This window comes from Chanos chanos, chromosome 13 (assembly GCF_902362185.1).
Source record: "Chanos chanos chromosome 13, fChaCha1.1, whole genome shotgun sequence".
Taxonomy (NCBI): domain Eukaryota; kingdom Metazoa; phylum Chordata; class Actinopteri; order Gonorynchiformes; family Chanidae; genus Chanos; species Chanos chanos.
This window is the reverse complement of record NC_044507.1, coordinates 23,631,267-23,647,069: the sequence shown is the minus strand read 5'-3', so window position 1 is coordinate 23,647,069 and position 15,803 is coordinate 23,631,267. Positions and strand designations below refer to the sequence as shown.

At 43.0% G+C, this 15,803-nt stretch overlaps 2 protein-coding genes across 5 annotated transcripts in view; one reads left to right on the top strand and one right to left on the bottom strand.

Annotated features, from left to right (window-relative positions):
- The first annotated feature begins 3,034 nt into the window (after nucleotides 1-3,034).
- On the top strand, nucleotides 3,035-7,277 carry ifi35 (interferon-induced protein 35). The gene is made up of 10 exons (XM_030790261.1): nucleotides 3,035-3,065; nucleotides 3,582-3,617; nucleotides 3,692-3,754; nucleotides 3,834-3,992; nucleotides 4,573-4,689; nucleotides 5,499-5,643; nucleotides 5,808-5,920; nucleotides 6,174-6,360; nucleotides 6,518-6,627; nucleotides 6,881-7,277. The coding sequence occupies exons 2-10, from the start codon at nucleotides 3,594-3,596 to the stop codon at nucleotides 7,079-7,081; spliced, it is 1,119 nt and encodes a 372-aa protein (XP_030646121.1). The 5' UTR covers nucleotides 3,035-3,065; nucleotides 3,582-3,593; the 3' UTR covers nucleotides 7,082-7,277.
- Nucleotides 7,278-7,790: 513 nt separating this feature from the next.
- bcat2 (branched chain amino-acid transaminase 2, mitochondrial) overlaps nucleotides 7,791-15,803 on the bottom strand; it is a 16,146-nt gene continuing 8,133 nt past the window's right edge. For all 4 annotated transcript variants that reach the window (XM_030789639.1, XM_030789640.1, XM_030789641.1 and 1 more), the window contains exons 7-11: nucleotides 13,630-13,772; nucleotides 11,702-11,787; nucleotides 10,314-10,454; nucleotides 9,324-9,398; nucleotides 7,791-9,214 (exon numbers count right to left, since the gene is read on the bottom strand). In XM_030789639.1, coding sequence (XP_030645499.1) covers nucleotides 9,173-9,214; nucleotides 9,324-9,398; nucleotides 10,314-10,454; nucleotides 11,702-11,787; nucleotides 13,630-13,772 — 487 coding nt within the window. In that variant the 3' untranslated portion in view covers nucleotides 7,791-9,172. The remainder of the gene's footprint in view (nucleotides 9,215-9,323; nucleotides 9,399-10,313; nucleotides 10,455-11,701; nucleotides 11,788-13,629; nucleotides 13,773-15,803) is intronic.

Genomic DNA, 15,803 nt, shown 5'->3' with positions numbered 1-15,803 from the left:
TAGTGCTCCAAGACTGTTTAAAGGACAGAAAGTATCTTAGTGCTCCAAGACTGTTTAAAGGACAGAAATTGGACGACTTACAACTTCCTTCTACTAAACTCTAAAATGACAGGAGTAATGAAACTTTGTCCTGAGTTCTACAAACAGTTCAAATTAACTCCTTGTTTTTTGAGCCTTCATGAATTTGCATCGAGTGCAGAAATCAAAGACCAAGGTTTTACTGCAGACTCTGCTCTACACTGCCCTGACCCCTGCACTGCCCTGACCTCTGCACTGCCCTGACCTCTGCAGTGTTCTCTTGCCAGTCCAAGGTTAGGGTTAGGGTTAGGGTTAGGGTTAACCCTTAAACAGACTTCAGCAAGTTCACAGTGAAGCTGCCAGTTCCCAGTATTTTACTGATTACCCTGTTTGTGGGTGTGTCTTAGTTGACTGTGTGTAGGTGTTTTAATTTATTGTGTATTAGTAGTGTATTGGTGTGTGTTAATGCACTGTGTTTTGGTGAGGTGTTGTGTGTGTTAGTGAAATGTGTGTTAGTGTTTCAGGGAGCACTGATGCATGTGTTCAGCCATTATTGACCAGACACCACTAACACCACTAACTTTGCACAAGACAAGTCCAAAATCATCTCATGCATCTCATTTCCCCATTTTTAAACTGTCTTTATTCTCCCAGTAGCAGGTCTCAGGCCCAGGATCCTTTACAGCTGCTCTGATCCAATCTCTTCTGCCACTACAACTTTTTTTTTGAGGTAGCATGTTGTGGAATATTATTAAATTGTCTTACTTTGAGAATCAACACTGGAGTTTTTCTCTCAGTAAACTGGTACCTTACCCTATTATCTGACAGCTTCATCATTGTTAATAGTCTCCTGTTTGATATATGGGGGGAAAGTACTGGTCAGTTACAGAAAGCAGGTAGTTGCAACCTGTACTCAGGGGCCACACCCTCCACTGTGATTGGTCAATCCTTTATATATGCATGGTCAGTGGCACAAGAGAGATGTGTTCTATTTACTCTATTGTCAGACTATTACTGCTTCTGTCCCCATACTAAACACAGCTGAGCTTATCCTTTGTAAGGCTCCCTGACTGTACCTGCTCACCAGTAAAGCTTGTATATTTGTCACAGACAAAAGAGGCTTGTGACAGAAGTTACGAAAAGTTTATCCACACTAAAATGGAAACTGTCAGCCCTCTATAACTAATAATAAATGTGTACACTTATCAATAGAAAATCTGATCGCTTACCTTGCAATACATCGGTGACTGGTTTTCGGATTTGGAGCAACTGATGGCGAAATGACTTGTGTTTGTGAATCAATCAGAATGTCTCACAGAGTGTCCCTGAGTGAGCTCTGTAAGAGACATAGAGGGTCAGCTGCAACAAAGAGATGATCTCTCTCTCTGTACAACTAAGTGTGATCTCCGTTATAGCAAACTTTGTTGCAGGCCACAAAAATGCTACTGTAGTTTGGAATGCACGTGCATACAAACGCAAGTTTCGCAGAACTTCAATGCATATACTCCGTCTTTAGCTCTCGCCAATCAAAAGAACTCATTCTTGTGGATGGACGTGAAAAGCTTAGGCTCGGCACTTCATTCTGGAAGCTGTTTATACATTGACTCATAGTGTCCAAACGAGTGACCGGAGGACCCGCCCAAAAGACATTACCCTATGACTATCAATCAGCACCATTTAAAAATCGATTTCAATTGGTTGACGTTTAATAGATTTTCAGTATCAAATAAAATTAAAGTTATGTCAGTTCACAGTAATGTCGATATTGCAAAATTAACGACCAAATGTAAGACGTGTGACAATGATTTGCCAAATTCGTTTCAGGTTAAAATATTTAGAACGGTGCAAAATGCATTGTGCATCGGCTCTCCCCATCCCATCCGTTCATTTTGAATGAAATTAGCGCATGTATTTTATTTACCTATCCAGCACGTGCAAAAGACGTATGTGACAGCCAGCTGTTCGATTTTTCAGAGAGAATTCATACGACTGCAGCCCATCTTGATGAAATCAATAAATGCTCAGGATTTCTGTAAACTGTCCTGAAAAAATTATGACGGTCTTCTTTGTCAGATTATCGTTCATCCTGTTTGAGTGCGCTTCTAAAAAAACAGTTATTACAGGTACGTAACTTCAATCTGCAGTTTCATTCTGAAATGCTGAAAACGCTGGAAATGTGTTCCATAGCTCGAGGCTACAGCGCATGACGTCTTGCTTAGATCTCAGGTTAGAGTTTGGCGCAGCTGACATACAGTATTTTTCTCTTTTCTAGTACAGCGTCGTCCAATCAAGCCCTTTGACCCGTTTGACACACAGAATAAAACAAACCCGCAACCTTCTCAGGCATTATCTACAGTACAGTGCCTTAAAGTGCAGTACTCTAATGTGTGTGCGTGCATATATATATATATATGTGTGTGTGTGTGTGTATGCACGCACACACACACATTTACTGCACTGCGCTGAATATATAACATATATTCAATACAATGCATAGCCTGACAAGCTTCACATAGCTAAATGATATCACTACCGTACCGTGGTCTGCGAGGTCCTTGGTTTCTGTCAAGAGTCCCTACTTTCTTCATTTGAGTTCAGTAAATGTCACGCGAAACTCCTCCTACTTTCTAAGATAAACTTCTGAATTGTCTACCTGGACCGTCAAGGGCGGTCACGGTCTCACAGCAGGCGGGGCGAATTTGCCATGCTATTATGCATCAGCTATGCGGTATGCTTCGTGCATATTCCAGACAGAGTAAACCCAAACTCAAGTCTTTTACAACAGGAAACAGATTATAATATTCGTGTAATTAACGGCACTTAGTACACTGACTAGGTCGTTTTGGTCTTGTGGATATCGTATTACAAATATTCTTAAAATCAGAGTGTTAACCAAACAATAGAAATATAATACAAACATCTAGTGACAACTGAAACTGAACGAGAGTTCCAGTGTACAAACTGAATGGGGGACGCCTCACAACGCATGCGAAACGAAACTGAAACGAAAGTGAGTCTTCTGGCGCACCGTTGGCACACTCATTCTGGTAAGTTTTAATCCTCTGATTTTCTGAAGTGTTGTGTTTTCCAGAGCAGCCTAATTAGACAAGACAAATATATGTATACATCAGACACTTTTTTTTTCTTTTACGAACGCAGACTATAATTTTTGCTGTTATAGTAATGGGGTAAACTATGTCTCAGTCGATGTGTAAGCTAAAGGCTACTACTAGTGCTAAACGACAAGTGAAAGCATTTACAAAAATGATATATGTTCCTTTCCAAACTATGACCACGCTATATATAACCTGTTCTTATTTCAGAGTGCTGTGTGAAAAAGTATCGACAGACTACAAGCCTGTAGTTCGTTATTTAATAAAGGAAAAAAAAGTTGTTTAGGTCTTGTTTAGCTTCCTGTTTGTTCCTTGTTGCTTGCGTATTTTTTTAACGACCTATGATCATCCCGAGGCGAATGACTGCTGAATGCAACAGGTGATTAAAGTAAAACATAAATACGTCAAACTGATCAACTCTCTCCCACATCTGTTTATGTCATTTTACAGAGCTTTTCAAAGATGTCAAAGATGGCTTCTGACGAGGTAAAGGGGACATACTTGATATCATCATGGCCTCTTTGTTGTGATGATGTGGTTAATATTATGTTTTCCCACAGGACTTTTCTCTTGTATCTGAGGATGAAATTGAAAAAATAATGCAGCAGGTTAAATCTTGCGAGGTGAGTGTGAGTAAATATTGACTCAGAGGAAATTTATCTCTGCCACCTGCATCTCATGTCATTCTTTAACTGCCCACAGAAGGAGTATGAGATCCTGATGAAAGACCAGAAAATCCTCGCTGACTCCAGAGACAGCAACAGACACTTCATCCAGGAGTTCACAGTGCGTTCTACAGACTTACGGAAAAGTCTTGAGGATGAACAAAGGAAGCAGGATGAAATAGTGGACAAAGAGCTGGTATGCAAATGTCCTGTTTAACACAGAGCTGGTATGCGTGTATGACTTTTCCCCTGTAAATGTCCTGTTTAACACAGAGCTGGTATGCGTGTATGACTTTTCCCCTGTAAATGTCCTGTTTAACACAGAGCTGGTATGCGTGTATGACTTTTCCCCTGTAAATGTCCTGTTTAACACAGAGCTGCCTGTATCACTCAGTAATGGACCTATAAATTTCATTATTCCCTAATAATAGTAATAATAATAATAGTACCACATTATATAATAATACTCTGTTATTATATAATGGATTACATTATATTCATAATTATAATAAGTCATTTAAACTTCAGTCATTTGAAATAATAAACAAGTCAGTTGTCTAAATTTATTTAATGAATTCCATTTATGTAATTATTAACTGTGATTATTTATGATCCATTAAGCACATTTCTTAGAGCTTTCTTTGATATTAGAGGTTACTGGGCACTGGAGAGTGTCTGAACAGGACTGTGTGGTCAGTTGATGATGTAAATGATTGATGATGTAAATGATTGATGATGTAAATGATTGATGATGTAAATGATGTTAATCTCCACAGGGGAAACAGACTGACCTGCGTGAACAGCAGCAAAAGCTGATGAAAGAAATAATGAGGATGGAAGAGGAGGTGAAGAGAGTGGAGCAGAAGAATTACAACTTGAGGCAGCAAACACAGGTTACCAGTGCAATACTAAGTAACACATGGTTTTAGTGTGTTAAAGAAGTATTTTCTCTTCCCTGTAGCATTCGTACAGCACAACATTTAACCAGAGCAGCATACTGAGGTCAGAGTGGGCATATCAGAGCTACCTTCACAGCAGTACAATAGATTTGGGCCAAAATTGTGTCACCTGGTTTTTACTGCAAATTCAGAGCTCATTCAGAGCTAAGTTCATTTTGTTTTGTGACCATGACAACAAATATTCAGAGACATGTTGTGACCCAAATGCCCCATTGCCAAAACTCTAGGCTGGCATCCTCTCTTGATCATCTCTTCTTCCTGGGCTCTGCCAATAGTTGATGTAGTTGCTGAAAAAGCCGTCCGTCTGAGACATGTCCGTCCGTCTGAGACATGTCCGTCCGTCAGAGACATGCATGAAGTGAACCACATGCTCTGTATCAGTGGTTCTCAGCTCCAGTCCTGGGGCCCACGGTCCTGCATGTCTTTGTGTTAACTCTTCATTTAACTGAGCTAATTAAGGGCTTGATGATTAACTGATCAGTGGAATCAGGTGTGTCAGTGCAGGACTGGAGTTGAGAGCTACTGCTCTGTATGGCAGCATTGTTCTGCTCATCTCATTGGCTTGGTCACGTGTGACAGTTCCCTGTGGCTGTAAAGAGCAAATGGGCATTTTGATTTTACTTGGTTCTACCACCTGTTCTTAGATCACTTTTCGCAGGACAGATGGCACTACATCTGTAATTTTTCCTCATGTTCTGTGCATTTGCCTGCAATCTCAGACAAGTTGTCAATCTGCTCCACAGGTTACAACTGCAGTCCCTGAGAAGAAGGTAGTTTTCAACGGAGTCACAGCTGAAGGAGCAAAGGCCCTAAGCTTTGACATGAAACCCCGAATCCTCTTTCCCATGGAGGGAGGCACAGCACTCATCACTTTTGAAGAGGAAGAAGGTAGAATCTATCTCAGATTTCCTACCGAACTTGTCACATTACTGCTTAGTGAAAGAAAACTGACTCACCTTTCTCTTCTTCATCACCCTTGCCTCAGTTTTAATGCTTTTATCTGTTCGTTTCTCTTTTCCCTCTGTGTGTTGCATCATCTCTGTCCTCCTCAGTGGCTCAGAAGGTCTTGAGTCTGAAGACCCATCAGGTGCAGCTGGGTGATCGCAGTGTTTTCATCACTGTGGAGGCAAGGCCGGTTCAGTTCCTCATGCCCTGCTACGTGGAGGTAGTGTGAGAACTGCCCTCTGACCTCTACAGTGCGCCGAGGAATTTTTTAAAACTATTTTTGTCTAATTTACAAGAAAACATGAAGCCTTTTTATTGTACAAACATGTATGTGTCGATGAGCAGTAAATGAGCTCTGAGCAGTAATTGAACTCTGAAGTCCTAATCCAGCTTTGTGAATCTGTAAGTCTTTGTCTGATTTACAGATTCATATTAGATTTGTGACCTGATGTATGTCCCTCCACGTTACACAGATGGACACTCAGGTATGTCCTCGGCGTATCCTGGTCTCCAGTTTACCAAAAAAAGAGAGTGAGGAACGGCTTCTCGATAAGCTGGAGATTCACTTCTCCAAGAAGAAGAACGGAGGCGGCGAGGTCGATTGCGTGGACATGCTGCACGACTCCGGCAATGTGGTCATCGCCTTCATAGACAACAACAGTGCGTCTGGCTGTTCTCTTGCATTCTAACACAATATGTTGCCATTGCAGTGTAATAGTGCCTGTTGTAGCTTTTGTTTGTCATCTGAGCATGTTTACACCCATAACATATCAAATGGACGGTGTGTGACAGATGTTCATGCTCATCTCCTCCTTAGTTGCTAAAGATCTGACAGACAAGCAGGATCATGAGGTGGAGATGGAGAAAGGGAGGAGGCACAAGGTGAAGGTCACACCCTTTCTCAACGGTGACATTACAGAGCTCAAGGTAAGAGCACCCCCCCACACACACACACCACCCAGCTCTGGATCCAAAACCTCTGTGTGAAACTATATTTCATTTTCTGCATCATACAAGTACTAGGTGTGCTATATTTCATTTTCTGCATCATACAAGTACTAGGTGTGCTATATTTCATTTTCTGCATCATACAAGTACTAGGTGTGCTTCTTAGGGATCAACCTGAAACTAAATCCACAACTTTTGACCTTGCTTGTTTCCTGTCCTCTGTCCACCTTAGACCTCAGAGTCCGTGTGCATACGCACGGTGCTGCTGAGCGGTATTCCGGCCATCACTGAGCCGGACAACCTGCAAGACCTGCTGGAGATCCACTTCCAGAAGACTGCCCACGGCGGGGGGGAGGTGGATGCCATTGTCTATAACCCCGTGGGCCAGGACATGCTGGCTGTTTTTGAGGAGGACTCCCCAAAAGAGAGTTAGTAAAACGGCACGCTGGGTCAATCACCTCAGGCCACCGAAAACACCAGATCACAGAAACTCGGACAGGTGGAATTTGAGACTTAACAGAGAACTACTGAATTTGATTTGGAAAAGGGATTTATAACTCTAGTGTCATTAATTGGCTCCTTAAACAAGGCAAAAAAATCTAAGTGGGTGTAATGAGCTTTTTTCTCCCTGCTGTTTAAAAAGAAAAAAAGAAAAAAAAATATTATATATATATATATATATATATAATATATGTAAATACTAGGGACTGCACAGTGAACTGTATGTTGACTGTAGCTGATCATGATATTCTCCAGATCTGAAGTTTTAAATTTGTGAACAGACAATCACGTGAAAATTCACGTGAACATGCTGTAATTTACGCTCTATATTTCTCTAAGCTGTCTAATACAGTATGGCTACAGGACATTTGGTGACCTGATCAGTCTGTGAAATATTACTTTTTAAAGAATGCTGGGAAATCTTTATTAAAATTACACATTTATCTCTGTGTGTCTGCCTTCATACTACACAAGCACCATCAGCAGTCACTGAAAAGAATGAAAAAACTTACGGAAGATTTCTGTCCTTCCGTTGGAAACGTAATAATAGTGCACACGGGTGTAGCAAAAGGCCCTGAGGTCAGTCAAAAGGCCCTGAGGCCAGTCAAAAGGCCCTGAGGCCAGTCAAAAGGCCAAACACATAAAGCAGATGCAAATTTATTGTAAAAATACAGTAACAGCAAACAGAGTACCACTGCTCCCCTCCCCCAGTAAAATACAGCATTAAAAATACCCAGCTGAACATACAGCAGCACTGCCCTCAGGGCAGCCGTGTCACAGAGTCACCACGGAAACACAGAATACAGCACGACAACACCATCAGGCACTTAGAACGAAGAGGAGAGACGGAAGATGACAGAGAAAACAGAATCAGGGTAGGAAACGGCATCTAGAAATGCTTACAGTAGTCATTACCATGGCAACATAAACACACTGCAACTTACAAAATGGAGACAAGACCTTTGATGAATAACGAAAAAAATAAAGAGAATCCCGATGAAAACCCAGACAGTTCACATTTTAAAACTATTTTTTTAACAGGCAACACCACATCAGGTCCATGTTACAGGTAACACAACATCAGGTCCATGTTACAGGTAACGCTGCAACTCAGTGGTCTCCGCTGCTCCAATTACAGACTCTGCCAACTCATGACAATGTTAGATCTACTGAAGGAAGCAGTTACCCAATCAAGATCCCCAAAAGGAAGACAGGCACAGGTACAGACTTTCTCCTCTCTATGACAGGAGGAAATGTGTATCTCCTTTCCAAACCGGCCTGTGTACATATGCTTAGCATATACAAACATGTCATCCTTCCAAGCCATCAGAGAAAGCTAAAATAAGTTTCCTTATATTACACACAGGTAATTTAACACACCTGCCTAAGATCCACATAACTGGTTCTCCAGGTAACTAACATGAAACAAATTCATTTTAATAGTGTTACTGCAATGTTAAAATCCAGTTTGACGCATATTCCTACAGAAATCTGTCAACTGACCTTTTTGTTCCTTATCTATTTTCATTTCTGATATTTTACATATTTTCTTGTCATTTGGGTTATTGTCCCTGTAACAGACAACTACACCATAGAATTACTGCAGAGAACAAACATCAGTCAAATACAGGTATTGGCTTAAAATGGAAGTGTCTGTGTTATTCAAACCCTTCATGCCTCACAGTGTGTGCTGAAGAAGGACAGAATTAAGGTGGAAAAATAAAACGATAAGAACACGTGAGAGGGGCACTGCTGCAGCAGCAGCCACATCACTGCTAATCAAGTTCAGTGGTTGTTTCAGGACTGTCCTGTCAAGTGGTTACAGTAAAACAACTAAAACCTATCCCTTTAAAAGTCCACACGTAAAAAAAAACAAAACAATACTATCCACTCACAACTCAGACCAGTCTGTCTTCTCCTGCTCTGTGAGGAGAGAGAAGGAGACAGAGAGAGAGACAGGTGATCTGTTATGAGAGCTTTTCCATTTCGACCGGATGAAGACCACTGGCATGAAACGGACCAATCAGACGACAAGCGGGGCCCAGTCTCTCTGTTTGCGCCCATACTGAAAAGAGCCCACAGTAAAAACAAGAGGTTTGGAGAATGTAGAAATGTTTCAGAGCAAAAATAATGATTTATGGTCACAAGTAAAGCAAAGGAGAAAAACTAAATACCTGTATGTCAGTAAGTTCTTTGTAGAATCTCTTTGCAAGATCTGGACCATTCTTCATGGTTGGAATTTGATACATCTGATGGAGAGGAAGGAGGAAGACAGTGTCAGAGAGAGAAGAAAACAGGGACAGAGAGAGAGAGAGAGAGAGAGAGAGAGAGTGACCAAGAGGAGAGAAAGAGAGAAAGAATCCAACATTGGGTAAATAATCCTGGTTAGTTTTAACACGTAAAATGTCTCACCGTATACTCACACCGGCAGCGACAACAAGCGTCAAACAGGCCGGTAGTCACTGGGCTACACTGAGCGACACGGCGCGGCAAGTCGCATGGCGACAGAATTACCACGAAAAAAAGTTGTGCCGTCAGAAAAAAGTTGAGCAAAGTTCAACTTTATGCAAATAAGCAGCGACAGAGTCGAGCGACAGCCAATCAGAGGGCAGATGTGTTCCTCTTATATTCTCTCGCCGTGAAACGTTTCTGAAACTTTAGGTCCTATATTAGCATTTTAGTTCCCATAGCCGACATTCAAATGCTACTTTGCAGTCCATGGTGAAACGATAGTGTTTGAAGCAAGAAGACACTATTTTCAGGAAAATAAATTCCCTCCAAAACTTATTCTTCAGTGGGAATGCACCCGAGTTGTGGGTTCACGCATATACTGGGCGATATATTAATAGGCCCGCCTTTAAGAAAATACAAACATACAACGCCACAATGAATATAGCAAAGGCGATGTAAATATAACTTATAAATAAATATAAAATTTAATATATATTGATGATTTTGATTAGTATGTACATTATTTTAGAAAATTGATGCATCTAATTCAATACATTTGTAGCCCACTTCCTCACAACTGCATTAACAACGCTCACAAGCTGGCAGCAAAGGAACAGTGACACACAGTCACTGCTGGTGTGAGCAGACCAACAGACCTTCAGGAGTAACCAAATGAAAACGGAGAAAAAGACACTGAATGTAATGCAGGTTACCTGTCCTTTGTACAGCAGACTACCCACGGGGCAAACCACACACGCAGTACCTGCCCCAAACACCTCCAGGACCCGCCCAGCATCTAGAGCCAAAATCAGCTCCTTCATTCCAATGATGCGCTCCGTCACTTTAAACTCCCCCTGACAGGCACAATCACAGACACACTCCATCACAGACAGGCACAATCACAGACACACTCCATCACAGAGACAGGCACAATCACAGACACACTCCATCACAGAGACAGGCACAGTCACAGACACACTCCATCACAGAGACAGGCACAATCACAGACACACTCCATCACAGAGACAGGCACAATCACAGACACACTCCATCACAGACAGGCACAATCACAGACACACTCCATCACAGAGACAGGCACAATCACAGACACACTCCATCACAGAGACAGGCACAGTCACAGACACACTCCATCACAGAGACAGGCACAGTCACAGACACACTCCATCACAGACAGGCACAATCACAGACACACTCCATCACAGAGACAGGCACAGTCACAGACACACTCCATCACAGAGACAGGCACAGTCACAGACACACTCCATCACAGAGACAGGCACAGTCACAGACACACTCCATCACAGAGACAGGCACAGTCACAGACACACTCCATCACAGAGACAGGCACAATCACAGACACACTCCATCACAGAGACAGGCACAATCACAGACACACTCCATCACAGAGACAGGCACAATCACAGACACTCTCCATCACAGAGACAGGCACAATCACAGACACACTCCATCACAGAGAGGCACAGTCACAGACACACTCCATCACAGAGACAGGCACAATCACAGACACACTCCATCACAGACAGGCACAATCACAGACACACTCCATCACAGAGACAGGCACAATCACAGACACACTCCATCACAGACAGGCACAATCACAGACACACTCCATCACAGAGACAGGCACAATCACAGACACAGCACAACCCTCTGATTCCCCTTTCTCTGCTCTCAGTTAAGGCCTTTGTTTAATGTGTGTTAGGGAAGGAAGGGTGATCATATGAAGAGAATGGATATGCAGAACATATAATCACAGTTATATGGGTCGATCTCTGATAGTAAGCAAGCAGAAGCACACTTGGCACAATTCCTCAAAATATTCTGAACTGTGATATAATTGGCTGAAATATACAATATGAGTAAGTGGGAAAAAAACAAGGAATTTACACAAAGGCTCTTGCTGTTACATCAAGTTACAACAACTGAAATCAAACACTGTCTTTCTCTATGATCAGTGTTCTCAAGTCCTACTATTCCCTCCTTTGTCTCAATCAATCAAATATTTCTCCCTTCTCCATTAACTCTCTATACCAGCAGCTCCTCTGACCGGCTCCCTTACCCACTCCCTGGCAAGGTCCAGCAGAGACTGTCTGGTGACGCCTGGGAGAATGATGCCATCCAGAGGAGGGGTGAGCAGCTCCCGTTCTACACATAACAGACAAAGATCACATTGTGGATGTCAGCAGAAAACCCTCCTAAAAATACCAGAAAACAGCACAGAAACAATAGAACTGGGACATGCAGAAGTGTGCACAAAGCTAAATTCATCCTAAACCTGAGTTTTATGACATTATTATACTGGTGTCTGTGGGTATCCAGCAGCTAGGGCTCTTCCCCAAAATGGCAACGCCACACCCTGTGTGTGTGACTTACACATGCACATGCACCAGCAAGCCAGCAGGGGGCAACAATGTCGCTCAGAGAAATAGACTAAGAATGTTTCAAATGACCAATTTACAGGCAGTTTACTTCAACTGATTTCCACAGTCATCCATTTTATCAAAAACAACAACAAAACTTAGTGAATCCAATATTCTGTCTTCCAGAAAATTGTACATGTAATTCATGGAATCCTTGAAATGTAATTTATGCCACGCTCACACAGATGGATGTCACACTCACACAGATGGATGTCACACAGATGGATGTCATGCTCACACAGATGGATGTCACACTCACACAGATGGATGTCACACAGATGGAGGCCACGCTCACACAGATGGAGGCCACGCTCACACAGATGGATGTCATGCTCACACAGATGGATGTCACACAGATGGATGTCACACAGATGGAGGCCACGCTCACACAGATGGATGTCACACAGATGGATGTCACGCTCACACAGGTGGAGGCCACACTCACACAGATGGATGTCACACAGATGGATGTCACGCTCACACAGATGGAGGCCACGCTCACACAGGTGGAGGTCACGCTCACACAGATGGATGTCACACAGATGGAGGCCACACTCACACAGATGGATGTCACGCTCACACAGGTGTAGGCCACACTCACACAGATGGATGTCACGCTCACACAGGTGGAGGCCACACTCACACAGATGGATGTCACACAGATGGATGTCACGCTCACACAGGTGGAGGCCACGCTCACACAGATGGATGTCACACAGATGGAGGCCACACTCACACAGATGGATGTCACGCTCACACAGGTGGATGCCACACTCACACAGATGGATGTCACGCTCACACAGGTGGAGGCCATGCTCACACAGATGGATGTCACACAGGTGGAGGCCACGCTCACACAGATGGATGTCACAGAGATGGATGTCACGCTCACACAGGTGGAGGCCACACTCACACAGATGGATGTCACACAGATGGATGTCACGCTCACACAGGTGGATGTCACGCTCATACAGGTGGAGGCCACGCTCACACAGATGGATGTCACACAGATGGAGGCCACACTCACACAGATGGATGTCACGCTCACACAGGTGGAGGCCACACTCACACAGATGGATGTCACACAGATGGATGTCACGCTCACACAGGTGGAGGCCACACTCACACAGATGGATGTCACACAGATGGAGGCCACACTCACACAGGTGGAGGCCACACTCACACAGATGGATGTCACACAGATGGATGTCACGCTCACACAGGTGGAGCCACGCTCACACAGATGTCACATGAATGTGAAAAATATCATGAACTGTGTGAGTCTGCAGTTTTAACAGAGCTATAAAGACCAAACAGGCTGGTCAGGCAGGCCGGGGCGGGGTGGGGCGGGGCGGGGCAGGGCGGGACGGGCCGGGGCGGGGTGGGGTGTGTGGAGAGGGAAGAGAGGAGAGTTGGCCGGGTATGTTCAGTGCATTTGCTATAAAAAGCACATATGAAGACAAATTCACACAAAGATACAAACACACATACACTCACACACATAACCGCATACAGAGATAAACACACACACACACACACACAGGCGCACACATTCACACACACACACCTCCGTTTTCTGTGGTCCAGTAGATGAAGAGGTTCATGGTGCCGACCTCTGTGATCTCCTCCTGATCTCCGTACAGCCAAAGCACCTGCTGACAGCCCTGTTTCACTGCCTCACTCTGGACGGCTATGGTGGGCCCGTAGTTCCTGCCTCACACACAGACACACGAGCACACATGAGGAGTGTGTGTGATGACATGAGAAGGCTTCTGTAAACACATTCACTGTAAAAACTCTCCCACCCTTCTCTGCCAAGGGCTCTAACACCTCATGACCCCTTAACATCCCACTCAGTCCACTGGTTATCAGATAAGACTACAGAGGAGTCAGGATTTGGACTTTGACCGTGAGACCGTTAGGCGTTGATAATAATCATTTTTCCACGATCACTGGATTCGTGATTTTGACTGATCTGCGAACTGATTAAGAGTAAAAAAGCCCCTTTTCTTTTCTTCTGTGGTGCATACACTGCACTCGCACAACCACCACTCTCTGAAATGTCAGATTTGTCCCGCCCACAGGACTGTTGGATTGGATGAAACATGAACAGTGCAGGCAAACGGCCGATCAGCACCATGTGACTGCGGGAGAGATGCCGGAAACAGAAGCTCCGATGAGCATTTTCATTCTCCTTCTTCCCTGAGCAGAAATGTACGAAGATTGTGCTAAAGTCGCACAACTCACTAAGTAACTAATTTCACTAACACATGACCACAGCCGGTTCTCATCGCTATCTCTGGCTTATATTAACTATTGCTGATGTTCTACTAATTTATCTACTAATTTATCTACTACTTTATCCGACTAAAATAAATCAGACATCCCCAAAGTCCTCTGTGATTTGTTTGCACTCTGCCATTAAAACAGAGTTAGGATCAATATTTGAATAAGGAGAGAGATAGGATCAATATTTGAATCAGTAGAGAGTTAGGATCAATATTTGAATCAGTAGAGAGTTAGGATCAATATTTGAATCAGGAGAGAGTTAGGATCAATATTTGAATCAGGAGAGAGTTAGGATCAATATTTGAATCAGTAGAGAGTTAGGATCAATATTTGAATCAGGAGAGAGTTAGGATCAATATTTGAATCAGGAGAGAGTTAGGATCAATATTTGAATCAGTAGAGAGTTAGGATCAATATTTGAATCAGTAGAGAGTTAGGATCAATATTTGAATCAGTAGAGAGTTAGGATCAATATTTGAATCAGTAGAGAGTTAGGATCAATATTTGAATCAGTAGAGAGTTAGGATCAATATTTGAATAAGGAGAGAGTTAGGATCAATATTTGAATAAGTAGAGAAACAATACAACAATTCCAACAAAATACAGCCAGTTTGGTTCTTTCTGGAAGCTCTTTGTTCTTCCTGGACCTTTCTGTCCCATTTGTCTTAAATATAATGCTCAAATGTTCCGTCTCCACTGTTCTAAAGCCCCGCCTCCTGCGTGTGATTGGAGTTTATCAGAGCCTCATCTGTGTAACCTGACAGGCCACGTCCTCTCAGTACTCCTGCTATGAAACACTGAATGCGTTTGTGTGTGCGTGTGATGCTTTCACCAGTTTAAACCTGGACTCTTGCCAAGGCATTAAAGCCTTATCTGCAGCTTTGCAAGTTTTTTTTTTTTTTGCAGATTTAGTGTTTTTCCTTTCTTTTGCATTTCTGTTTCTTTTGAATACAGGGCCGGTTCCCTTCACATAGCCAGCAGTGTTTTTTTGGTTTCCTTAACCTGGTCTGGTACTATAGTTAAATCCTACAATCACCAAAGAGAGTCAATCCAAAGTCTACCAGACTCACACAGTCTGATGTGACCTAGTCCAGACAATGTCATTTCTTACATCTCATTTCCTATTATATCCAGGATACTTTTATTGAAAGTGAAGTCATCATTATATCATTAACCAAATGATCGATAAGAAAACTCACAGACACATAGACATTCCACCCCGTGGCTGTGCTGAGAGGGAATTTCAAAGCTGGGATAAAGACAAGCATTCTGTTCACCACACAGTCTTGACTCTACAGATTAGTTCTCAGAATCAGCTTGACTGCTTAAACACACACAGGACCAAGCTACCAAGCTCTCACACAAGCCTTCAGGAAGGTGTTGAACTGAGAAGGTTAAGGTACATTACATTACACTGTTACATTAGTCTATTTCACAGTTCCAGATATGTCA

Excerpts from the sequence above, each read along its gene's own strand:
- ifi35 (XM_030790261.1), top strand. The coding sequence starts at position 3,594 with ATGTCAAAGATGGCTTCTGACGAG. Across the intron at positions 3,755-3,833 it reads AGCAGGTTAAATCTTGCGAG|AAGGAGTATGAGATCCTGAT; the intron begins GTGAGTGTGAGT and ends AACTGCCCACAG. Across the intron at positions 4,690-5,498 it reads ACTTGAGGCAGCAAACACAG|GTTACAACTGCAGTCCCTGA; the intron begins GTTACCAGTGCA and ends TCTGCTCCACAG.